The sequence below is a fragment of the Anabas testudineus genome, chromosome 17, assembly GCF_900324465.2.
Source record: "Anabas testudineus chromosome 17, fAnaTes1.2, whole genome shotgun sequence".
In the NCBI taxonomy this organism is placed as follows: domain Eukaryota; kingdom Metazoa; phylum Chordata; class Actinopteri; order Anabantiformes; family Anabantidae; genus Anabas; species Anabas testudineus.
Window position 1 is genome coordinate 5,674,225 of NC_046626.1, and position 26,739 is coordinate 5,700,963.

Here is a 26,739-nt window from a genome sequence, read left to right on the forward strand (position 1 = left end):
TTGAAAAATGTCGACACATGCAAAAGGATTTTTAGTAGCTGAATAAAGTCACATGATGAAATTCAACGAGTGAAGATGTTTGTTTAAAACAAGATGTGTCAAAGCTCAGTTTTTGTTGTGTTTGTGTCTTTAACACATCAACCATTAACAAAGTGTACTTTTAGGCCTGAGTGTGCGCTGACCACACATTTCATTACTTGCTTCAGTCAGATGGTTAAACATTTATTTTCACTATTATAATAAGATGATTTACATTATCTTCAGGATAATGTGCGAATGTCTGTACGCCAGTTAGAAGCTGACTGATGCTACAAGATAATGATCCAAAACACACAACAGAATGGTTTCAGAAATAAATCTACCTTTTGGAGGGGTCAAGGCAGAGCCCAGACCTCAACCAGATAGGGATGCTATGGAACAACTTTAAGAGAGCTACACACATGAGATGTCCAAAGAATATGACAGAGCTAAAGCAATTCTGCAGGAGGAATGGGCTAAACTTTCTCTGGAACCATGTGCAGTTCTGATCCACAGGTACAAGACACACCTGGCTGAAGTTATTGCTGGGTTCACATTCTTTTTCCAATAGCAGTTGAGTTGAGGTTTTTATGGTTGTTCTCCATAAAAACATGAAAGTTATTTTTATTTTATTATTTTAGGCACATCATATTTGTTAATACTCTTGAGTTAGATGAAGATCAGATCATGTTTTATGTCAAATTAGTGCAGAAATCCACAATATTTTAAAAGTTTCAGTGTAGTCTTGAATGTAGAAAGGGTGTCTGCCTCCTGAACCTATACTGGGAGCTTGTTTCACAGGAGAGGGGCTTGATAGCTAAAGGTTTCCATTCTACATTTGGAAATTCTAGGACCCACAAGTAAATCTGCACTCTAGGAATGGAGAGTTCTGCTGGCCAAATATGGAATTAAATAAATTATTACATCTAAGTACATCTCATAATTTAGCTTGCAAGAAGTCAAAGATTACCAGATAACATTCATTCAGAGGATAAAATCAAATGCGATAAGCAAATCATTCTTCACCAGCCTTGAGAGTGTAATAAAGTTTTAGTGCACTTCAGATGAAGGTTGAACAGAACAGTCATCTGGTCACTAAACTATAATTTGTTTGGGTTAAACAGTAATGAACATTGTGTAAATCTGTGGTGCAGTTGTTTTTCAGTGCCATAATACACAAAGCAAGATAACCATCATTAACATGGCTGATTTTGGAGAGATCCTTAGGAGCATTGGAGAATTTGGTTTATTTCAGCAACTTATTCTTTTTGCACTTTGTTTCCCAAATTTCTTTCAGTCTTTTATTATGGCCAGTTTTCTTTTTATCCAGTCGGATCCAGAGCGACGCTGCAACACAGACTGGATCCTCAGGACTGATCCTAACCTGACCACGGATGAGCAGCTGAACCTAACTCTGCCCCGGGAGGAGGATGGGACCTTCAGCAAGTGTCGAATGTTTGTCCCAGTGGACTGGAACATCAGTGACATCAGGGAGTACGGACTCAATGAGACCACATTGTGCCAGAATGGATGGGAGTACTACAACACCATGTACACAGCCACCATAGTGACTGATGTAAGTGGCAAGTGGACAAATTGCCTTCATGAAATTCGTCCTTTATTCTACATGTTCTTTATTTGTTTAAACAGTTTGATCTAGTCTGTGACAAGGCATCATGGGTGGAGATGATACAAGCAGTGTTTGTGGCCGGTGCGCTTGTTGGTTCTCTCTTACTGGGACCTTTTGCTGAATCGTAAGTCTGCATGTTTTACCAAACTCTGTTCTTCTCATAAGTTTGTGTGTGTTTGTGTTTTCGTTCTAGAGATCGTCTAATCAACAATAAACTATAAACCTTCTCTATATAAGAACAAAGAACACACTGTGAGAAAATAAATCTATCATGCAGTTCCCCATGTGTTTAATAAATGAAGCTGTTTGTGTCTTTCTCTTTGTTTTACCACTTTTCTTACACTGTGTAATTGAACATGTCTCTTTCTGTTGCAGATTCGGTCGCAAACGAGCAATTCAAATTCCAGCAGTTATATCGCCGATTTTTATTGTAACAACAGCGTTCTGTCCCAACGTCTACTTATATTTAGCTTCCCAGTTCATGGTGGGTTTTGGATCTGGAGCTTATCTGGTCAACTCTATTATACTATGTATGTACTACAAGCTCAGTTGTTCTGCACCATTTACAGTATGTACTGTTAAAGATGGTATTTTCTTTGCAATAGTCCACATGCACCATCGATTTTATCAAAAACATCAGGTGTGGACAGTTAAAGTCATTGAGTCCAAACTGCAGAAAATGAGTTTCCTATTTTTCTTTATGACAATTTTTTGTTTGCTGAAAAATGAACCAAAACTGGAGAAAAACAGAAACGTTACACATAATCAAATGTTCTGATTGCAGGCACTGAATGGATTGGGCCATCCAAAAGATCATGGGGAGCATGTTTAACTCAGCTCTGTGCTGCAATTGGGCAGTGCATCGTGGCTGGGGTGATATATGCAGTTCGAAACTGGAGGCTAGCCCAACTAATTACAGCAGCTCCATTTGTAGTTATTGTTTTTTACATGTGGTATGTATTAAGTCTTTCTATTTGCCTTTGTTATTTTATTGGTGAATTATCGATTCTATGAGCTGTCACATTCCTTGTTTCCATTAGGTTTATTCCAGAGTCAGCCAGATGGTTGTTAAGCAGAGGAAGAACAGAAGAGGCTAAACAGCTGATTGTCAAGGTGGCAGCCGTTAATAAATGCACCGTTCCAGACTCTCTGCTGGAAAAGGTTCTGACTTTTCACTTTTTATATATATATATATCCATTGTGCTGGGTTGGTCTATGCTAGCCTGTGTTCTATACTGTTCATACTGCTCTGTTATGTTACTATAATAAAACCACAGAAAACCAAAATGTTAGTGCAACAAGCCAGTGTTAGTTTTCAGAGATAATAAGAACATACAACGTTACATGTTTCTCATTAATGCTAGTTGTTGTTGACATCCTCATTATTCTCCACACGTCAGTGATATTGGTTAATTTTAACAACTGCACTAAAAGACGGGGTTGATACTAAACAATACATTAAGTAAAATAAAATCAATGACATGCTAAGTGAAAGGATTTCACAGTTTGTTTCATCCTGACAGCAATTGTCTGTGTGATTTTGAAATAGAAACTTTTATGTTTGCTTTGTACACAAATGGTACACTCCTAAAAGAAATCTGACAGAAGAGAAGTGTTTTTTCAGATACTGTATCTGGACTGGAGCATCAGACCACTGAGAGCCTGCCCTATAAATCTTTTGAAAGATGTGTAGTTACTAAGGCTGTCAAGTGATTTAAAAAGATGTATCAAGTAATTGACATGCTCTGTGGTTAATTATGCTAAATTAAACACATATATACATTTGTGAAAGCATTTAAAAATATTAGCACTGAGCCTGTGCTACTTTTCTGTGAGTTATTCTGGCAGCCGTAGTAGTTAGTTAACTTTCTTCCAGTTAAACTGATTATCACAGGTATGTAGCTAGAATTCTGAAATAAGGTTTAACAAACAATATTTTTACCCAGGATTATAAATGACCTACACTGATTTACAATCTCAGTAAACTACAAATATGACTTATTATCAAAAAGAGTATTGTTCAAAACAACTTCTCAATATCTCACTAATACATATTTGTTACAGATTGTCGTGAAAGATGTTAAAAACAAAGGAGGAATCAAAGTTATTCTCAGATCATCAGTACTGATCAAATATTTCTTGATCATGACACTGGCATGGTGAGTAATATCTTTTTACTTATTAAAGCTGCAGTAAGCCACATTTTCATTATCCAATGTTGAAAACACAACACAGAGAGAACCCACATGGGGAGAACATGACAAACAAACAAAGGCCCCCCGGACGACTGGTGGATTTCAAGCCCAGGTTCTTCTAGCTGTTAGGCCACAGTGCTAACCACGACCTTTCCCATTTACTGTAATCTTTGTAAATAACATTTTTTGAAGCTTTGGATGTACAGTTATGTCTATAAATAATAACTATACACTAACACATTAAATTTGAAATAAAAAAGTCAAGATATAAAAAATGAATTACAAAAAAAAAAAAGGATTGTCTTTAATACTTTGCTGTCAGTGACTGCCTGAAGACCAAATATTGAACTTCTTTCCTCAAGATACTTTGCCAGGCTTTACTGCAGCTACTTCTGTATCTGCTGCTTGTTTGTGGGTCTTTTTGCCTTCACTTTTGTCATCAGCAAGTGAAAAGCTGCTCTACTGGGTTGAGATCAGGTGACTCACCTGGCCACGGTGAAGAGTATTCCATTACTTTGGTTTGAGAAACTCTCAGGTAGCTTTTGCTGTATGTTTTGGGTCGTAGGAGTAGAGCAGAGAGTATAGCTCTATACTGTGTACACTTCAGAATTTATCTTGAGACCTTTATCAGCAGTCAGGTCTTCATACGGTTCCATTGACTGCCAAATATGCTCATATCACAACACTGCGTTCACCATGTTTGGCAGATCATAATCTCGTTCCTTTGGATCATGAACTGTTGATGTTTAGATTAATCTGGCCTTTCTGTTCTGGAGCATTACCAGTGTTTTACACATTGTTGTGAAGCCTCTGTACTTATAATGCATTCAGACCCCCTTCATGTTTTTCAATTTTGTTATGTTGCAGGCTGATTCTAAAACCTCTCAAATTCATATGTTCCTTCATTATTTTCCACTCAGTAACCTCTAAGGACAAAGTGAAAGCAGAATTTTAGAAATGCGTGCAAATTAATTGATTTACATTTCATCCGCAATCAGACCATTTGCAACGACATTTGAACATATTTTAAACGTTTCATAGTGTCTTCTGCTGCCTGCAGTACTCGGCCCTGTGAATATGAATGTGTGAATTTGTTTGTTGTTTGGCCATTTCCATCCTGAGTTTCCTCTGCATGCTCCAGTTTCCAGACACAGATCAGACATTTACTGGAGGTGCAATATCTGGTGATTTGATGCTTGAGAAAAATCAGGAGCAATTCCATAAACCTATCTAGAACAACAGATGCTTGTATGTTTATGCGTGTTATATAATGTCAGTATCCTTCCTCTGTCTTTTTGTCTTCAAACATAGGTTTTCTCTGAACCTTTCCATGTTCGGCCTGTACTTCAACATAGAAAACATAGGTTTGAACATCTTCCTGACACAGCTCTTGTTTGGTGCTATTGAAATACCAGCACATGTACTTTGCATATGGTTGTTGGAGGTTTTGGGAAGAAAAATATTACTCACAACAACACTTCTGTCTGGAGGACTCTTTAGCATGCTTATTCTTGCTGTTCCTGGAGGTAAAGGCCATGGTACAGTTTGTCAAAATGGAATTATTATGTTTTCCTCCTTGTTTTTGCGTGGTTGTGAAATGTAGTTTTTCTATCTTTCTTTTTTTTCAGGTTACGGCATGAGTGCTACATCCTTAGCTGTCGTAGCACGTTTTTTCCTGACTTCTGCTTCATCTGTATGTAATGTGTTTATCCAGGAGTTGTTTCCAACATCTGTTAGGTAGGTGTCCACATGCTTATTGCAAAAAAGGATTAATTAAATGTGAAACTGTTATTGTTATAATATTGACATTGCTCTTCCAGACAAACAGCAACAGCTTTAGGAGCCTTATTAGGAAGATCAGGTGCATTAGTGGCTCCACTGCTAAACATCCTGGCCATGTACCACTGGGTTATACCCATCACCATCTTTGGCAGCATTACAATAGTCGGTGGAGCTCTTAGCTTCCTTCTTCCTGAGACCAGGAGAACAGAGCTGCCAGATTCAACTGAAGAGGCCGTGAATAAAAGGTAACTGTGGCAAATATGTTCCATCATTATGTAAACTGCATGTGTAATTAGAGAAGCTGACATCCTTAATAGAGGTGCACCAAAAATAAATGTGAGTGCAAGCAGAATGAGTCAGATAAATCTCATAATCTCTGTTTCAAAAGTATTTACCACAACTTTTGTTATATTAGTTAATAATTAAAATGATCAAAAACTAACTAAATATCTATTAAATTATTATTATTTTTATTTATAGAAGACTGAAAATCTGAGAGTGGAGTTCAAATAGAGACATTAAATCACTTTATTCCTGATCAAGCCTCTCTCTTTTGTCTTTTTAGAAATGGAACCTCCACACACACACCAAGCCGTCCAGATCTGAAAACAACCAAGCTGTAGACTTTTTAAAAATGGAATCAATTCCTTCAAACATTGCATAAGTTAAAACTCAATAACATATAAGCTGACCAAAAGCATTTGTTGGTTTGTACATAAAAAGATTTTCTACTGTTTCCTTTATTTCTCCATGATTTGTTAATTACCCAGATGTGACTGTACATGTTTTTTATCCACTAAATTAAAAATATGAAATTGTAACTATATGTCTAACTGTCTATTAATCCACTTTTTTGTGCAACAAACTTAGCTGGTATGTATTCATTTCTCTCACATGCAGTGCAGTGCAGTGTTTTAGCTGAAATTAATATTAAATAACTCCGCAGCTCTTAGTGATGATGCATTTTAATTTACTGCTCCCTAATGGTCATCAGACATAACTGTGCTAGTTATCAGTTGTGAAATTGTCAAATACATTATGCGTTTCCCTCCAGGCATGTTAAAAGATACGATTTGAAAATACTAAAAATATATTTTCAACTAATAAAGTTCCTGTTGTGTGCAGTCTGTTGGACCAGGACCAACTTCCAAACTAGTTAGTCACAAAACATCTGCTTTAAACATAGATTTTAGACGAACACAGGAAAACTTTCTACTTTAACCTACTGAGTTTGAAATTAATGCAGCGCCTTGGTAGCCAGATGGTTACAGTCCATGCCATTTAAACGTAGCTTCCCAGGTTTGATTCTGGCTGGGGATCTTTGCTGCATGTCATGCCCTGCTCTCCTCTCCCACACTTCCTGTCTGCCTCTCTACTACTATCATATAAAGGCATTCTGCAACGAAGAATAAATAAAACACACAAACAGAGGTGGTCATTATAGTTGAAATTTTACTATAGGTCATTTAGTCATCAGTACATTAAAAAAAGTATTTTCATGTCATCATATTTACAGTTTTAAGCTGTAGAATGCAAATAGACATTTCAATCAAATTACACCTAGTTATTATTATTATTCATTATCTATCAAATCAAAAAATCAATTTAAGATGTATAGTTACACAGCAATACACAGTTTCTCTCCATGTTTGTGTCATGTTGATTTTGCAGTTCTGATATGAAGACATGTTTACTGAACAAATTACATTTAAAGAATGTTGCAGATTGTGTTGAAGACAATATCAAATGTGGAGTTTCTTTAAAAATGTTAATATGATTTCTGTTCTTTATTGATTCCATCTCTGCTTATTATTCACATCACCCGAGCAGATCGTCCATCCAGCTGCTGTTTGTGACAGTATTTTCTGCTGCTTGCTCCGTCTTGCTGATGCCAGACACTGAAAGACTGTCCATTTGTTCACTGTTATTTTGCTGAGACCCTGGTAGCAGCTGCGGTTCAGATGAAAAAATATCAGCAAAAATATCAATCTGAGCTGTGGGTGCAGCAGCAGAAGATGCACCCGAACCAAATAAATCGCTGAGCGAGTTAGAAGAACTGTTTGGTAGCACTGGAAACACATCTGCAGTGTTTGAGGTGTAACTAGCTCCGAAGATGTCATCGTTGAATGGAGGTGGCTGGGTTGCAGAAGCTCCTCCTTGATCAGATGCATCGACGAGAGGAGGCTGAGTCAACAGAGCATCATGTGAGCTGAATATATCAAAGTCGGCGTTTTGCCCTCCTGTCTGGATGTTCATACCGAAAGGATCTGACATCTCGCTTCCATCTTTCATCTGAGATGCAGACTCAGGGACAATCAGCTGATCTGTCATGCTGAGCATCGTTTCACCCTCTGTTGTCAGCGGCTGAGAGTTGAGCAGGTTAAAACCTTCAGCAGAAGTGTCTGCGGACAAAGACACTTCACTCGCAGAAGATGAAAATGTGTCAGTGGGTATGTTCCCAAAAAGCTCCTGAGAGTCTGATGGACCGAAAGGTTCAGAGGAAGCTTGAGGAGTTTCACTGTTGAAATCAAAAAGCTCTTCATTGCTATGGTTTCTTCGCTCTTTATCTGATGTATCAAGCAGTTCGTTTGGCTTTTGAGTACATTTGTCAGTTTCCATTTCCTGAATGACCAGTGGATCAGTAAGAGCTGAATCGACACTGTCACCAAAAATGTTATCAGTAAATGGATCACTCGAAACGTCCTCGCTACCTTTCTCAGTTGGTAGCTGGTCGATTGACACAGCAGAAAGTTCGTTCTCTGACTGGCCAGTGGAAGGAAGATCTTTAAAGTCAGATACTACAGCATCAGTGACACACAGACTTGTAGTCTCTCTGCTCTGGGATTGTAATTTCTGATCATCGTATGGATTGAGGCCTGTCACATCATCACCTGCTTCACTAGTCTGGGGTGGGCTGGGTGATTCTGTGGACTTGCGTGTATCCGTGTTAGTATCCAGGGTGTTGGAGTCAGCAGGATGTGACTTTTCCTTTGTATGTTCCTCAGCTTCTTGTTCCACACGTGGTACTTGAGGCACGTTGTCTTCTTTTTGTTCTTCTTTTGTAGCGGCTTCTTTTATCTCCTCTGCCTTTTTGTCATCAACATGTGTTTTGTCATTTCTCGCATCCTGTGCAGCTGATTTTGTGGTGTCAGCAGCCTTCTCTGAGGACGACTGAAACAGTCTTCCTAAAAGTCCACTCGATTTCACATCTGGTTTCTTGGCATCTTTTGGTTCAGCTGTTCTTTCAGTCCCTCCTGATGTGAAGAACTTTGACAAAGGACTCTTTCCTTTAGACCAGGATCCCAGTTTGCCTTTTGAATTTGTTCTCACAACAGGCTTCTTTTGACTACCATTACTTTCTTTACCAATGGTGGAGTCAGTCTTTTCAATCTGATTTTTAGCGCTTCCAGGACTGCCTTCCTCTTTGGTCATTTGAGTTTTTGGTTTTTCTGCATCACGTGTGCTGTCTGAGCTTTCTAATACAACATCCACCTGATCAGATGGCTCTTGATGTGTCATAACTTCTTGGGTTGTTTCAGTGAGACTTTGAGTATCTGGTGTCTCATCAGCCTTCTCTAAGGCTCCATTCAGGATTGTAACACTGTCCTTGCGATCAGCTTGTGTACTCTCCTGATTGCTCTCCTCTTTAACATCAGGCTCTTGGATTGACGTAGTGGTTTGTTCTTCGTGGCCTTTATTTTCAAGGTTTACGTCACTTCTGCTCTGTTCTTTGCTCAACTCAGATGGCAAATGATTGAAGTTACTTAGTTCCTGTTCTATATTGTTGGATTTATTCACTTGTGTCTGTTCACATTGATCTGAGAACTCTTCCTTTTTGGTTTCTGAGGTCAGTTGAGAGGACCGGTCAGACTGGGCCACATCAACACTCAGAGAAAATCGTACAGACTTCCTAGCTTTGTTCGAATGCAAATCCTGCTTGTTAAAGTTTGGTTTTGAGATGTGGGGCACATTTTTCTGCCCTGTCTTTTGGTTTGTGACATTCAAACTCTTCTCTACAGAGGACGAAGAAAATCTGAGCACAGTCGCAGAGATCCTGTCCTGGACACGTCCAGCTGTGGTTGGGTTACTCCAGGGTTTTGACTCCTTTGAGATGGACTCAGTTGAGCTGAAACCTGTTGTCTTAGATCGTTCCTTGACCCCTTCATCTTTTGCCTCTTCTCTTTGATTGATCTTTACATGGTTCCTGTCATTTTTCTGGTGCTCTGACATACTCATAGGAGCTGCTTTGCCATTGTCAGGTATCTTATTTTTTACAGGATGTGCACTTGCCATCTGTGATGGTGTAACCCCTGTATTCTTCTTCCCTGGTGGCCAACTAATCTTCAGTTTGCCCTTAACATCAGCACCACTGTTATATCCCTGCTCACTAACAGGTGACTTTTTAACCAACACACCAGCAGAATATTCTCTGGAGCCATCAGAAGTGTTTAAGTTGGCCTTTGTTGTTTTGTGATTGGACAAAGCGTCTGGCTCATCTATCCCTCTATTCCTCTGAAGCCAGCGGTCTTTATGTTGCTTGTGTCCAAATCCCTCATCATAATTTCCTTTTTGTTTAAAAAGCTGTTGGTAGTGAGAGATGCAGTAGAACTCCCCATAGAGAGAAGAATAGTTGTGAATGCTGAAATAAAACAACAAGTCTTTTGTGATAATAAACTGAATTAATCAATTGATCATTGATTTTTAAGTTGTCATTTAATTTGTTTTTCATACTTTATTAGCTGTGATTGATTTTAGTGCATTTTATTATACAAATCATTTGAATTTTTTTAAACTCATGAATGTCAATGTAATTGTTTGAAAAAACAAATACACCAACAGCTTTTGGATTCGATTTGATTGGATTTGAGCCATTTCATGATATTGTGAAAAATCTCTCACCTCAGCTTCTTCTTACAGTGTCTACAGCAGAAACAGTTCTTGTGCAGGATAAGTTTATTGGCCACCATTTGTTCCATTGGATAGACAGGTGTCAAACAGGCAGAACACATTTCCTTGGCAAGTGACTGGAACTATGATAATAAAAACAATTTAGGTTTATGTAACTATGATTTTATGTTTATTTAAACATTTCTGTCGTGATTTTTTTCCTCCAGCTGTTTATAGACTGTACACTTTATCTGTATTAGAACAATTTGAATATGAATACAATTTCACATGAGTAGTAGTAGATATACGAGATGACAGCAGAAGTCTTTTGTACCAAGCTTTAGCAGACAGACAGTGGTATCTGTGACTTTTTGATCAAACTCCCTTTATTTCAATTGCTATATTCGTTTTGTTATTGGTAAATTAGTGAATATGTATTGGGAGGTGAGCATTTTGAAAACTTCTGTTGACTGTGATTCACCTGCTGTAGTTGCTCCATGATCATTTACAATATTTAATTAAATTTCTTTTAAAAGTTGAGAAATTAGAAACGAGGCACCAGTATAAAGAATAAAAATCATTTTTTACATCACATCTTTTAATTTCATTCATTCGTTCTTTCATGTATTTGACAATTTACACAACAGAACATATTGTTTTAACTACACGTTTAACTTTAATAAACGAGCTTAACACTTTGTCATGTGGTTACAGTATAAAATTAGTTACAAGTCAAATTTTTTTCTGATTTAATATCTGTTTTATGACCAACAAAATCTTTTCATTAAAACACTATCTTATAATTACACAAATGGAATAACTGAATATCTAAAAGTAAAGGACTGGGAAATGCACCCATGTCTTCTTTAGTGCTTTTCCTTTGGTTGACTAAATGTTACAAAAACTGTCCCTTCCTCCTTGTTGTCGCTAAGCACGTTCTCCTCAAAAGGGTGACCAGATCTTCGCATTAATGGGGATGTCATGACTTCATATCTGGCTGGACTCCCAATAACTTCGAAATGAGCAGATGATTTACTGTCAGATTGTTTGGTGACAAATGTTGATTTCACGGAGGAAACAAACACGTTTCCAAAGCCATCGCTCTCTTCGTATGTTTCGCTTACCGTCTTTGTACCAATTATTCCCACGGGTTGTTCTGGAACAGTTTTGACCTCGAGCACGCTGATTTTGCGTTTAGCAGGGCTATGACCACTTTTTGAAGACTCAGAAGCAGACCCCTGTCCATGAGAACTTTGAGAACAACCTTCTGCTTTTGGTTTAAATGTTGACATGGGTGACTTTGGCTGTTCGGCAGGCTTTCTAGCAGCAGAGTGAATGGAGATGAATGATGGGGAGGACTGGGAGGAAGATTGTCTGATGAGTGGCTTATTGTTACCCTGCCTAGGAGCTTCTTGTTTAGACGGACTTGAAGCAGAAACTGTTTGCAAATTCACACTGGCTGCGTCTTTGATTTGACTTGATTTGGTCTTGCTTGACACAATGCTTATTTTCCTGATGTTGTTGGCAGGTTGAAGGCTTTGCTCAGATTTCAAAGATTCGTCAAACAGTCCCGACAATCCCGCAATGTCCGCCTCTGATTTTAGATTGGAGACCGAGTACAAAGCCTTTTTGATTGTCTCTTCAATGTCAAGAAGTCGAGCTAAAGTCTGTTCTTTTAGATTTATTATTTCTTTACTTGCCTTTTCCAAATCTTCATATGCAGTCTCCACTGAAGAGATGCTTTCTAGATCGTCATCGTGTGCCTCTGCCTCGACTTTCTTTTCATCCGTTATACTGTGCTTAGCAGTCCTACCCGTTGTAACCATCCAAGCGGGGACGTTCTCGTATAATGTCTTCAGGGAGCTGACATCTACACTGTTGGTTTCTTCCTCTATCTCTTGCACCTGACACAGGATTCCTTTAAGTTCCTCCCGTTTTCTCAGATTGTCAAAGATTTCCATGGCTGCCTCCACATTTCCTTTCATGATCTCCTCCTTGTGAACAGAAAGCCTCTGTCGTCGCTCATCTTCTGTCTCCTTTACTTTCTTCTCTCTAAGAACAACTTTCTCCTCAAAAGTTTGTTGTTTTTCATTGAGTTTTATTGAACATCCATCCGTCCGACTGTTGGTCTTTGACATTTGCACTCCAGTCGTGCTGTGTTCATGAAGTGCAGGGTTTGATTCATACTGTTGTGCGGTGGCTTTATCAATTTGTTTATGGTCACTAACTACGTCATTCATTACTTTTACCTTCTCGGACAACAAAGGGACTCTATTGTCCAACGTCTCACTTTCTTTTCTTTCGAAATTCTGTTGAGCAGCCAACAGGCACATGTTCATTTCATGTTTTGCACTTCCTGAATGTGTCTTCATGCAAATTTGTAGTTCTTCAGCTGCATTTATTTTCTGTATTACATTTTTGTCCATTTCTGTTTTCTTGTCTGATTTGCTCCCTGTAAGGAGTACCTTTTTGCTTTCCTCACCCTTTGAAGCCATTGGTAGAAATTTACTTCTATTCTCTGGGTCTTGTGCTGCTCCATCAACAACGTTTTGGTGGTATGTGTCATGTAAAGTTTCTTTACTGTTTTTGCCCTGAATCGTGCTTTGCTGACCAGAGGGCAGAAGAATTTGCTTGCATTGTTTTGGAGGAACTATTGTACATTTTCCATTATCTTTGGTGTGGAAAGCAGCTTCAGGCGAAGGAGTAAGTGTAATATTTGGATCTTCTACAACTACAGATTTCACCCATTGTGGCTTTGGGGGTAAAGCTGGCTTCTGATCCTGTGGTTTCCCACTCTTTTGGGGGAGAGGAGGTGGAGTTTCGGGGCTGGATGATTGAGAGTTTCCATTTACTACAGGGTTGGGTGTGGGGCTCTGTGTTGTTAGGGCTGGATGTCCTTCACAGGTTACTGAAATTGAAGGAGACAATTTTGTGTCAGATGGAGGCATAGACACCACAACACACTGATTGTGAACAGTCTTGCTCCTCCCTGAACAAGCCCTACCCGAGTTTCTGTATATCATTGCAGCTTTATAGTCTCCTTTAGATACATTTACACTAGACTTCTCAAGAGATTGAAGAGCCAATTGAACATTTCCCCTCACTATATCTTCTTTATCTAGAAGCGTCTGCTTTGTTGCTGCACTCTGCAGAGACCTAATAGCTGCCTTCACATCTCCTTTGATAACTTCTTCTGTCTCATCATCAGTTGTCTGACCATTACACTCATAACCTACAAAAGGTGGCAGTGACTCTGGTGCACAATTGCTGACTATGACTGAACTCTGTTGACAATCCTCAAAGGAAACATGGCTTTCCTGATCTTTCACTTCATCACTGACCTTTGGATAATTCCTGGTTTGCTGGCATCTGGAGGAAGAGGAACATGCTGATTGTGTCACTCTTGAGGAACTTTCCTCTTGTGTTGAGACATTCAAGTTGTATATTTTTCCAGGAACAACCGCTTCACGCTCCATGTTCAAGCTTTGCTGCTTAGCCATCTCAAGTGACTTCTTAGCTGCTTTCACGTCTCCAGATATTATAACCTCCTTTTGTGCCTGGCTTTCTTCTATTTCAGGACCTTGGGCTGACAAATCCATGTCATAGATTGTTCCAGGTGTAATGATGTCTCGCTCCACACACATGCTTTGTTGCTTTGCACGTTCTAATGACTCCATTGTTGCCTTGATGTCCCCAGCCACAATTTCCTCTTTTTCTACAACCATAGGTTGCTTTACTGCAAGTTGTTGCTTGGCTGATAAGACATCCCCAGGGATTATCTCTTCTTTGGGAATACAGCTATCAACAGTCAAAGAGCACTCTGATGAGAACACCTTTTTGGTGTTCTTTACATCCCCTGGGAGAACATCTGAAATTGTTCGCTCTACATAGTCTTTCTGCTGGCACAGATTTCTCTTTGCTTCCTTCACATCCCCCTGAACTATTTCAATCTCTTCCTTGGCCATGCTGTGATCAACTTCATCTCCTGACACCTCGGTGTGAAGACTCTTCAGGTAGTGCAGATCTCCCTTCTCAATGCAACTCTTATACAAGTTTACATTTCCTTTTTCATTATGATCCACTCTACACGACGCTGCTGTCCTCTGACTGCTGGCAGTAGCTAACAGGTTTCCAATGGTGGACTTAACATCTCCCCTCTCTATAATGTGACTCTCTGCTTTGGTTTCATTATTGCAGATGATTGAGTAAACTGACATCTCTGCTTGTCCACCTGCAGTTTCTTGCATTATGATTCCTTTTTTCATGTGCTTATCCTGCACAAGCAATTCATTGATCATCTGTGCTATGTTTTGGATTCTTTGATCCCTTTCAAGGTTTATAGTTGTGGTTGATGAGTAAACTGGAAGTTCTACTACTGTTGTGTTCACATTACCCTTCTCAACCTCACTAAGAAGAGTAACCTGGGGTTTCAGGGATGGTTTTAGTAATAGTTGTAACATGATGTTCCTGATATTACCCTCAACAACCTCCTCTTTCTGGATTTGCACAGTTTCATTGCTTTCGAGGAGATATTTTGCCATGTTAACATTTTTACTCTCATTTGCCTCTATTATGATGCCACTTGAATGAACAAAAGACATCTCGTGTAAATATGACAGGGTGTCAGCAACATTGTTTGCCGTGATTTTGTCCAGTGGAGTGGTCTCAAAGAGCCAGGTAGTGCACTTCACATCAGCCTTTGGTATCTCGTCCTCAACACTTTTCTTTGAGGTTCCCTCAGGTTCCTTGATCTTGTCCAGTGGCTGAGATTCAAACAGCCAAGTGCAGCGTTTCACATCTCCTTTCTGGCTGTCTTCCCTATGGACTGTTTTTATTGGGCCTTGCTCCTGAGGGTCCCCTGTCAAACTGCCAATAGCTTGATTCTCAAAAAGCCAGGTGGAAGTCCTGACATCCCCCCGCTGGACATCAGTGACGCTAACCATTCGGACAAACTTGTTGGATGCCCGCTCTGATTCAAATATCTGTTTATTGAGCTGCACATTTCTGTTTCCAAAGTCTTCAGTGACCCTGACAGAGGGCTCATCCTGGCTGGCAAAGGAGTCCAAAGGTTGTGTCTCAAACTTCCATCTGGCTGATTTGACATCTCCTTTCTTGACGTCTTCTTGGGTGACTGCTCTGATCACATAAACTTCGTTCTCAGCCTTGATGGAATCAAGGGGCTTTGTCTCAAACATCCATCTTGCACCCCTGACATCACCACTCATTACCTCCTCTTTTTTCACTGTTGTCACTTCATGAAACTGCCCGTCTTTGTCTCTGATGGCATAAAGTGGCAGCGACTCAAACATCATGGTGCTTGACTTTACGTCAACATTGCTCACTGGTTGTTCTACAGGCACCAGCTTTTGCTCAAGGGGTTCATTTTGGATTTTGTTCAGTGATGAGGTTTCAAAAACAAACTTTTTGTTCTGGACATCACCACTTTCACCGTTACTGATACTTTGCTTGTTTGCTTCATTGTCGTCCTTATTGATCAAGTTCATAGGACAGTTCTCAAACATCCAAGTGAATTTATGCACTGACCCTTTTTCAATGTGTTCATCCTGGTTCTGTCCAGCGGATTTTAACATTTCGCCTCCAATTTCATCAAGCGACTGGGATTCAAAAAGTTCCTTGACTCTTGAGACATCTCCTGACTGAAAGTTGACCTGGCTGACACATTTTACATCTTGTTCTGTGATTGATTCCCTTCTTATTCTATCTAAGGTTTCTGTTTCAAAAAGATGTTTGACTGTTTGAACGCCAACCTCTGACTTGACAGAATCATGTATGGTGCTGTACAGCTTCAAATTGTACTCCTCGCCATCTTTGATGCTGTCTAGAGGCTGTGATTCAAAAAGCCAAGTAATGGATTTGACATTAGTGTTGTCAATGGCTTCTTTATCTTTCACTTTCTCTGATTTGTCATACAAAATGTCCATCGGTTGTGTCTCAAATAACCATTTACAACCCTTGACATCACCTTTATGAGGCTCCTTCGCTGCAGAAGCGCTTTGCTCTGTCTGGTTGAACTTGGAATGGATCCCATCTATTGTCTGGGTTTCGAAAAGCCACTTTGTCATCATTACATCACCCACTGTATCTTCCTGTCTGGTAATACCTTTGATGACCTCAACGTTTCCTTTTCCCTCTGTAAGCTGATCTAAAGGCTTGGTCTCAAACATCCACTTATAATTCTGAACCTTCCCTTTGATCAATTCTTCTCGGCTGACTGTTGTGACTTTATGGAGGTTTCCAGAGCTGTCCTTTATTGCATATAGAGGAGTTGTCTCAAACATTGCTTGGTTATCCTTGAAGCTTCCAGCTGCAATAGCCTTTTCCTTTTCAATAACCTCCTCATCAGAATGTGCAATTTTGCTCAAAGGAATTGTTTCAAAAAGATGTTTGAATCCCTTAACATCACCCTTTTCAACCTCTTGTTGTTTGATTGAGGTGTTCTTTTGAAACCACTGTTTTTTGCTTTGTTCTCCTCCCTGCTCATCAGCTGTGAGGTTAATTTTCTTCAGGTGTCCAACTTCATAGCTGTCACTAAGAGTGTCCATTGGTTGCGTTTCAAACATCCACAGAGAAGTCTTGACATCACCACCAATTATTTCTTCTTTTGCCAAAGAGCTTTCTGTTGCGTCTCCTTTCAGCGTTGCCAAAGGCTGCGTTTCAAACAGTTTCCTTTTGTTGACAACATCAGCCTCTCCTTTGCAATCGTCAACCATTCCTTCAAAGGTCCCTACACTGGCGACCTCTTGTATTGTGTCAAATGGCTGAGTTTCAAACATCCACCTCTTTCGATCAACTCCTTCTCTGTGCCCTTCTTCCAACGATATACCCCGAATGATTTTCACTTTATCAGTTCCCTTATTAATCAGATCCAAAGGCTGGGTTTCAAAAAGCCAACGGGCAGTGCTGACATTGCTACTGTTTATCTCCTCCCTGCAGATGGATTTAATCTCATGCATATTGCCACTGTTGTCTCTAATGGCACAGCAAGGATCTGCCTGGAAGAGTTTCAGAGTCTTCTGGACATCTGCTTTCTGTTCCTGGAGCTCAGATCTCAGCTTCAGGAGGCTATGGTCTTCTATAGAGTTGCAGCGTCCCAAGTCACTCAATGGTCTAGATTCAAAAAGCAGTCGAGCCCCACTCACATCCCCTGGCTGAATGGGTTCTTTCAGCACTGCCTCCACCAGTTCACCTTCTTCTGTCATTGATTTATTTAAAGAATCTAATGGCTGGGTCTCAAACAGCCAAGTTGATGTTCTTACATCTCCTTTGACAGAAGTCTGTCTATTAGCAGACATATGTTGGGGGCTATCAATGTGTTCAAACACTGAGGAGGTGCCTCTGACATCCCCCCCTTTTAACTCCTCATCATCCAGCAGCTTCTTAGTTTCATGAGGATCCCCAATATTGTCCAGGGTCCAGTTCTCAAAGATCCATCTCATTGACTGCACTTCACCCTGAGAGTTGTCTGCTGCCTGAGTATGTTCTGGCTGCACTAACCTAACTATTTCATCATCCACAGCATCATCAAGACTTGCCCGAAGGTCTGGATGGATATGTTTGAAGAGCCTCTTCAGCTCACTCTTATTGCGTTGGTGGTAAAATGTGGAGAAGGTTTCTTTAGGTGGAGGCACAGGGAGGCTACTTAATGCTGAAGGCCCTTCATAGTCAAGGGGTCTGGGTGGTACGGGAGGAGGTGGGGGAAGAGGCAGGTCATCTTCATCATGAGAAACTGTGACTTTCTTGGCTGCGTCAGCCATCTTGAAATAAAAAACAGATGGGAGTAATAATGTCAGGATTCAGTACTAAAGAAACAGTATTTATAAAGGTATATGCAAATATTAGATGCTCATGCATTTAGTAAGTGAAGCCATACTTTACCTTTCACTATGCTCGATTGACGTTTTTCACTGCAAACCATCCTCACACCAGCGTTAATAAAATACTTCATAGTTGTTAGTAGACAGACATCACACAGACAACCGCTCTGTACTGTGAGTGTAATAAATTACTTTCAGTGTGAAAAATACAGGCGGTCACCGACATATTAATTAGTGGCAAGGAAGCTCCAAGTTCCAAGTTTTTTTATTCTTCCTTTGAATATAGGCAGTTTTGTTAGTCATTTAAACCACATCTACCACCCGACAGACAAACACAGACACCCCAAAATCTACAGAATAACTGAAACCCTTATTACTTTCATATGCGGAATTCTACCCTCTGCCTAATTCTACCTTGCAGAAGCATCTAGAAATATAAATCACATAATCCACAGTTTTCCATTTTTAACTGTTCAGCAGATTAATAGTATAGCTTTTGTTTTAAAAGACCGATAATGAAATGTGGCAGTAGAGTTGACTTTCAGTAATTTAGTCATCAACTAAAACCTGCATTAACTTTTTGGCTACTCAGGGACATCAGAAACAAGCTGTGAATATGACAGTAATGTAATATCAGCGTTTAATATTTTACCAAGCAGTTGCTTGTTCATAGACTGTGCAGACATTGCAATAGTAGCATTAATTAAGTCTAGTGACCTGCTGTAAAAATGTAAGTCCAAAGTCATTGTACTCTGATTTGCTCTCCACAAACTCTGCTGCGAAATGCTCAAATATTTTCAGCAGCTACTTGGTAGCCATGGGAAAAAAATATTGTACATGAAGGAGCAAGGTTGTCTGTTTGTTTTTATTTTATCTTAAAGTAAATGGTGTATCATGTCAGTCATGTTGCTTCTGGAACATTAACCGTGTCTTTGGTCATGCAAAGTAAAATGGTGAACTAAAACAGAAACAACAGCAACCACATTATTATGTGAAACCTTTACAGTAAAAGACAGTACCTTATTCACTTTAGCTCTTGTTCCTGCTGTACCAGTGAATTGCTGTTGAAAAAACAGGAATACAAATTAAAATTGAGATCAACATTTAAAATATAGAATGCAGTGGATTCTCATTGAGCTCACTGAGCAGCTCCTATTGTGACAGGGCGCAGTGGTCATTCCCTATTGAAGTCTTTGACTTCAATGTGTGGTGAGGAATGATAGGCATTTCAGGAACTCACTGGTTGTGTTGAGCCTCCCGTGGAGTCGATAGCGTCTGCACCTGACAGATAGAGAGCTGATCTGTCTCTCACTGAGGAGGAATTAGATATCCTGTCTCTAGCTCTTCTTGATGGGGTGCCCCCTTTAGTCAGTGATGGACTAATTTTATCATCTGCAATAGAAAAGACAAACTAAATGGAACAATATATTATAGCAATACAACAAATGCACAAATAAAATGCAAAAGAAATGTGCTTATATAGGCAATATGTATTGTATTGCTTCTGCTAGCATAGATTCGTCGACACACACTTGTAAAAGTAGGACACCGACACTGTTGTATCCCAAAATAAGCATGTCTAGTGCCAGCAACAACTTTAATCTTAGCACTCAGTGTGTGTATTTATATTGATGTTGGAATCTTTCTTATCACTGTAGTAGCTCCCTATTCACTTGTGCTTTCATTCACAGCAAGGCCAACAGTGCAGTATGTGGAAGCTGAACAATGATTTGGGCTGCCAGCCTCTTCTTGGTAGACTTTTTTAAATTACGTGTGATGTGCAGTGCTCAAGAGAAACACTTTAACAAACAGGATAGTTTACGACAGCTTTGATCCCTGTAGGTGACAAGACAAATAGGGCCACACACCCTTGCCTGCTGCCTAGGACCCTCAGCCAGACTACATGCCACGGCCTGACCATGATGCCTAAGAAGAAGAAAAAAAAGCAACTGCAAGCTCAGCTGGAGTGACAGAGATTGTTTGTGTTAGTTCTCTCCCATCAACACCTGACCGGAGGAATGTGACTGCCTGACGCCATGAAAAACACGATATGTTCAAATCACAAAATGAAACGATGTGAACAATATAGTTAGGGGTCAACAGCCCAGCGTGCTGCAGAGGTCATCCAGCTGTAACTAATGTTCAAATTTGAACACACCTCCCCTTTTCACACACTAAGCCCTCACAGGACAAAAGGATGGACCAACGAGCTGGCGCCTCTCACGAGTCTGGACTTAAAGCATTTTCATAGATGGGTGAGCAGACAGAATGAGGCAGCAGAGTGCCATGCGTGTCCTGCTGAAGTCCTCATCGAGTAAACTAGTGGGTCAACATAATCACTTCTTAATACCACCATACAGTCACACACATTACTATCAACATTACTGGTGATTGCTTTGATAGTAAGTAGACTGGGAATAATAGAAAGAATACCGCTTTGCTAAATCCAGATGATAGTAAATCAAAGTGACTCAGAGGCTTTAAGCTTCGCTGACTTTTGCTGAACTTATACCTTCTCACAGATGCCTACACCTTCAAAGGAATTTTCGGAAGTAAATCTCCAGGAATGAAGAGGAGCTATTAGTGGCCCAGTAATGTGAGGGTGTTTTGGGCTACTGGCAGCTGAACAAATGATACTGAAATGCAGTTGGTATTTCTTCTTCACCACCACCACCTTCCCCACTATCAGCTGTTGCAGAGTGTAGCCGCATTCACAGACTGTAATGAAAACCAGCAAACCAAAAGAGAGCTCTCACGGTAGTGCATCAGAGCCCCCAAACATACTGTACACTGCTACCTGACAGTAAAAGCCACATTAAATTTTTCCTTTTATAACCTGTATGCATCTTCTTACTTCTGAGTTTGTGATCACATTTGTGATAATAGACGGTAAGAGAATAAATGACTGAGTAATCCTGCCCTCTGACCTCTCATTCCAGACATTTCCAAGGACAGGAAGCTGAAAACTGATATCCACTTAATAAAAATGCCAGCAACATAGTCACAACATATCAATTTTTGAGCCTCTTTAGTTATATATCACTCATGACTAATACAGTGGTACTAATAGTACTCAGGTACTAACAGAGGTGAAATAGGAAACATCTGGTTCATCTCTGTTTCTTGTTTATCAAAGTCATTCATTAGAGTTTTGGGTCATTTTAGAGCTGAGAACAGTTGAATAATTGATGAGCAAATTATTTTTGATGAAATCCAATTTTAAACAGTAAAGGCTGTTCATTCTATTTATCTAACAGATGCAATTCACAGCTGACACTGAATCCAACATATTTTATACGTGAAGATATCATACAGCTCACGTTCAACTTCTCCATTCCAAAGCCCGTAAAGTTCACACTCTTAATACTCACTAAAATACTATCCAGCGTTGTTTCCCGTCACTTCCCAGTGTATATCTGCTGTGTCGAATAGTTTTACCGCCTGTGTGATACAGCCTGTCTGCTCTGTCCGTGTTCACTGCGACTGAACTCTTTCTAGTCTAGTGGCCTCGGTGACAACTGATTTTTATCAGAGACTTTGGCTATTTTGGGATGGTGGGCTGGAGGATTGACTCTAGTGAGTCAATCACCTCTAGTCACTAGAGAGACTGGGGCACCCCCCCCCCCCACACACACACCTCTCATTCCCATGGCTACATTGTCACCCACTATAACAGGCACTGGGTGGGACCCACAGTATGTGTGTCAGTGGGTGTTTGGATGTAGTTTTGGTAACGTAGTCCACTATAATGGCTCATTACAGGGTTATTTTGTTAGTATTGACACACATATGCAGCTAGACTAGAGTATGCCCACCTTTGTTAAGATTGTCTACTTAAGAAATGATATGGTTTTTATCATTACTCTTCAGAACATCTCATATTGCTGTCTGTGTCTTACTCACAGTAGACACGTCCAGGGGTCAAAACCGTCAGAAAGCTGGAGAAGTATTAATTCAAGGACACAAAGATACATGACTCAGAAGGCCAAGGTCTGTGTCATGGCGGTCAGTGACAGCCTCTCTTCTCCTCAGTCCTATCTTGAGCATGTGTGTGGAACACATAGTTATGCATTTACACCACTACATCCCTGTCTTTATTTAGCTGTTTCCCTCAGCCAGAGAACACAGGGGTTAGTGCTTACCCAACTCTTTCAGGATTTACATGGTGACACTTTTAATACTAGAGGCCTTGTCATGTTTCTTCTGTTGTGACTCAATATAAATGTTCTCCATGTAATGGCTGTGTGGGGACTATATTCACCACTGTATACTATAATCAGTCAGAACTGGGACATTATTTTTAAAAACTAACATTATGGCAGACAGTGACAGAGTTATCAGCAGTCCAATAAAGTGATCTGAAGCACCAAAATACCCAGTGACCTCATATGTTTGAGGAGATCACTGGGTTAGATTAGTGACTTCAAGCATGAAATCAAGCCAAGCTGTTTACCGTGTGAGTATCTGGATGTCCTGTCATAGGGCTCTGGGAACCCATTCGTTGCCTTTCCTCTGTCTGTCTGGGAGCTTCTCTGTGAATCAGCAACATTTAAAGTCATAAAGTTGGTTTTAATACAGCATTTTTAGTGTTTCTAGCAGGCTAGCTGTTTCCCCTGCCTACAGTAATAACAAAGTAAGCAAGGCACCTGTTAGCTCTAGCTGTCAGTAGACATGACATTGGAGTTTAATTTCCATATTCCTTTCATAATAGTTTTAACATTTGCTGCCAGAGTGGCTCCAGATTTGGGCAAGATGCATGCAGGAGCAGAAAAAGGTAAATCCTAGTGCCAGTTGTCAAAATGTAAGTCTGACTGTCAGCAGAACAAAAGTCACTAAATTCTTGCAAGCAGCTGGATGAGATAAGATTCCCTCACCTGAACAGTGGTTTCCTTCAATGGGGTGTTGTGACTTCTCCACTCCTGCAGGGGGCAGTCTCTTCCTGTTTTACTGCCTGGAGCAGGCATCACATTCAGCCGAGGGCTGCTGTGGAAGTTCTGCTTCAGGGTGGCCTTGGACTCAAACAGGGCACACAGAGCTCTAGTACCTGAACTCTCCCTCTGGGGGAGAACGTCCATGGAGCGACTTCTGGACAGAAAAGGGTTTCTTCCCGATTCCCAGAGGGCCACGCTGTCCCTGCTCTCCGGCCTTCTCCATTGACCGTCCACACAGCTTTGTGACACCTGGAAGACAGCAGTTGATTTCTGTGTGTATTCTTTGGACAGCACTGGAGCTTTAATTGTCGACATGTTGAAAAAAAGAAAACAAAGATACACTACCTGGGATTTGTGCCCCACTTTTTCAGTACTCCTTAGATCAGCACAGCTTTGATAACTGTTAGAACAAATAGATTGTCAAATGTATTTATGTATTTGTGCAATGACTCTTGTGGTTTTAAGCCAGGGATTAGCTGGGAATGTATACACAGCATAAATGAATGAAATATCTGTGTGTCCTTGAACAAGTAAGGCACCAATGCTCAATTTGCATTCATCACATGGCTACCAGAACAGAACAGAACTGAAACACATTCAACTCTGCTAGTAAAGGTAAGGAAACCTGTTTATGACTTTGCATCAATACACAGTGTGGTGAACTTACTGTTGTACCAGCTGAGACACAGACTTCCTTTCCCAGCGGGTGGGACCTGGCACGACCCATGACCTCTCCTGAACCCCTGAAAGACTCTTCAACGACTGGGCCCTCCTCAGACCAAACGCCTCCATAGTAGTTTCTCTAACAGCAGCTAAAATAAGCAAATGAATACGATTTTGTGTGATGATACTTCAATGCTTTGTGATTCATTAAACACGCTAGAATTCAAGTGCACAGTTTAGGTTTAACTTTGTGTGTGTTATTACATGCTGGAGCAGACTGTCACACTGATGGTCATATGACTCTGTTAATGTTTACGAACCTCTGCAGTAGACAGCAAACGTCTCTGTATCCCTGTGAGCTATTTTAGAATAAATACATGATTGTTGTTCCTAAGGAAAAACCTGCCTTACCTTAAAAAAATTACAATATCTACCTTTTGAGCAAAGAAATGTATTTCGTAATTGTACATTCCTAAACTCATGCAGGAAAAGAAATGCATAAGCTACAAAAGGTAACATAGTTACAGTATTATCACTGAAATAAGGCCCTTGCTAATCTGTTTGCAAAATAATATTTAACTCCATACCTGTAGAGACTGAGAAGAAGTCACCTGTGCATCTCTGTCTGTCTGGCTGACTTGTGGTTTAGAGGCACCTCTCACAAGACACAGCAATTTCTAGTGACCAAAGTCCTTTAACACCTTGTGATTCGAGGCTTCCGGCTGGGATGGTTTGCTACAATGACATCACCTGATAAATTTCTCAGACACATCAATAAAACACAAAATAATTTTTCTATGTGTACATGTAAACATGAAATGTGGTGTTTTCTGCTTTTAAGTACTAATGACGGTCATGACAGCGTGAGACATTAAAGCATCAGCAAGCTAGACCTCTGTGCACGATGACAGCTGGTCCACTCAGATGTCGGGTTTGAAATGCCTGGCACAGCCACCGTGCTGCAGGATCTCATGCCAAAACTCAGAGCAGCAGCATTTTATTTGTGCTTCCCATATAGTCACTTTACTCCTGCAGCAGGTGTCACATTAATTCACCTTTTATTCCACGCTGTGCTTAAACAGATGATGATGTGTTGCTACTTCTGTTCAGCCAATAGGAGACTTGACGAAAGTACATGAGAAGCTGACTCTGCATGTAAATCAATGTAGCTCTTGTTCCTGTCGATGATAACAGTCTGTTCGTGCTCAGTAAGCGAGGTTATAGTTCTGCCAAACTGTTGCCATGTGAAGTTTATACACCAATAAATCAAATGGTGTTTTACATTATACTTTTTTTTTATACACAGGAAACACAAGGTAATCATTAATAGTCATGAAGATCCACTCAATGTGTAACATTTTACAATGTCTGTGTTAATTCTGACATTTTAAATTCCTTATTAATTTAAGATAAGTTAATGATGGTTTGAAATCTGATGTTTTGTTTGGTAACGTTTAGTCTCCTGATGTGCCACTCCATTTATTATGCTCCACATTATTATTGTTTTAGTTAAGTCATTTTAATATTATGCTTAAAAACCACCAGGTCTCACTTAAAGGGAGGGTGATATCTCTTTAGCTAGATTCATCTTCTGTAAGTGTTATTTACTGTATTTGTAGGTGTGTGCAGTGTAGTTACGTTGCTTGTATAAGTTGTTGTTAACATGCATTGTCATGTTTCTATGTTTAGCAGCTTACTTGTGTTAGAAAATGATAGAGATTATGATAATATCCATACTTAACATGTATTCCTCTCCAAATGTTTACCACATTGGCTTTGTTGCTAATACTCTGGTTTTTATTTTCAGTAAAAGTAAAGCTGCTGCAGTCAATACAATTGTGCTGTTTGCAATTTGCTGATTTTCTGCATAAATTGGTCAAGAAACGTGACTTGATATTCAAGAGCTATGATCTTTCATGCCTCACTCGCTAAACATACAGAGTGATGGTGGAAAAAGTAAGTGAAAGTGTTTTAACAACTGGTTGAACCACTTTTGGCAGCTATAGCCACAAGCAAGCTCCTGCTGTAGCTGTGGATTAGAGTTGCACAATCTTCAGGAATAATTTTAAACCATTCTTCCTCACAGAACTGCTAGGACGTCTAACAGATCTATTCAGTCAGTCCAGAAGCATCAAAGCAGCCCCAGATCATGACACTCCCTCCACTGTACTTCACTGTTAGGAGAAACAGAAAATAATAATTATTTTGTGGATATTGAGTTTTCTTTAGCCCTACAGGGCTTTACTGGCATATTTTATGTCCCAAAACTTCACTATTTTGACTCCCTCTTACCTCACTGCTAACAAATTAGCCATATCAAAGTGTAGGGTGATAAGTCAGATATGTGATTACTGCTTGTTTCCGCTGCTCCCCAACACAGAGTGTGCTATCATTTTACACTTTAAACTTTATGAAGGTTGTATTTTGCCTGTATCTCATGCGGCTTTGTACTCATAAGCACAATTTCCAAATGTGTAACCAAGGTGCACCAACTCGATGTCAACATGCCACTACTACATCAAATTCTTTATGCAAGTACAGTACTTACTTGGATACTTTTCTTCACCTGACCACATTACTTTTCATGAGCGTTTATCTTACTTCCCTAGAGTGGATAAAATATGGACAAAATGTGGACAAATACTAATTTCCCACATGAAAAAACAGCATTGATTTTCTCCTCAATCTTTTTGCCAGGAGATGGCACCAGAGGAACAACCCTCCTCCACCTCCCTTCAAAAACATGGTTAAAGGGCAACAGAGTTTCCAGCACGCTGACACAACATTAGCTGGTATAC

At 40.0% G+C, this 26,739-nt stretch overlaps 3 protein-coding genes across 4 annotated transcripts; 1 reads left to right on the plus strand and 2 right to left on the minus strand.

Moving 5' to 3' along the window:
* The first annotated feature begins 1,219 nt into the window (after nt 1–1,219).
* Nucleotides 1,220–6,285, plus strand: LOC113172268 (solute carrier family 22 member 13-like). Its single transcript, XM_026375161.1, has 10 exons — nt 1,220–1,594; nt 1,669–1,772; nt 2,024–2,178; nt 2,433–2,601; nt 2,689–2,809; nt 3,713–3,807; nt 5,155–5,369; nt 5,472–5,580; nt 5,664–5,870; nt 6,191–6,285. Exons 1-10 carry the CDS (start codon nt 1,220–1,222, stop codon nt 6,246–6,248), a joined length of 1,608 nt encoding a protein of 535 aa, XP_026230946.1. The 3' UTR covers nt 6,249–6,285.
* Nucleotides 6,286–7,065: 780 nt separating this feature from the next.
* LOC113172266 (protein piccolo-like) lies at nt 7,066–10,646 on the minus strand. The gene is made up of 2 exons (XM_026375159.2): nt 10,525–10,646; nt 7,066–10,264 (listed from the first exon to the last, which is right to left on the minus strand). The coding sequence occupies exons 1-2, from the start codon at nt 10,632–10,634 to the stop codon at nt 7,444–7,446; spliced, it is 2,931 nt and encodes a 976-aa protein (XP_026230944.1). The 5' UTR covers nt 10,635–10,646; the 3' UTR covers nt 7,066–7,443.
* A 714-nt stretch (nt 10,647–11,360) lies between these two features.
* xirp1 (xin actin binding repeat containing 1) lies at nt 11,361–24,686 on the minus strand. 2 transcript variants are annotated; one of them, XM_026375156.1, is made up of 8 exons: nt 24,529–24,686; nt 23,946–24,090; nt 23,624–23,678; nt 23,222–23,527; nt 22,801–22,879; nt 19,588–19,739; nt 19,367–19,408; nt 11,361–18,287 (listed from the first exon to the last, which is right to left on the minus strand). In XM_026375156.1, the coding sequence occupies exons 2-8, from the start codon at nt 24,068–24,070 to the stop codon at nt 11,379–11,381; spliced, it is 7,668 nt and encodes a 2,555-aa protein (XP_026230941.1). In that variant the 5' UTR covers nt 24,071–24,090; nt 24,529–24,686; the 3' UTR covers nt 11,361–11,378. The 2 variants fall into 2 exon arrangements, with proteins under 2 accessions (XP_026230941.1, XP_026230943.1); XM_026375158.2 differs by lacking the exons at nt 19,367–19,408; nt 19,588–19,739; nt 22,801–22,879; ... (2 more) ...; nt 23,946–24,090; nt 24,529–24,686 and adding an exon at nt 18,409–19,355.
* Between the last annotated feature and the right edge of the window lie 2,053 nt (nt 24,687–26,739).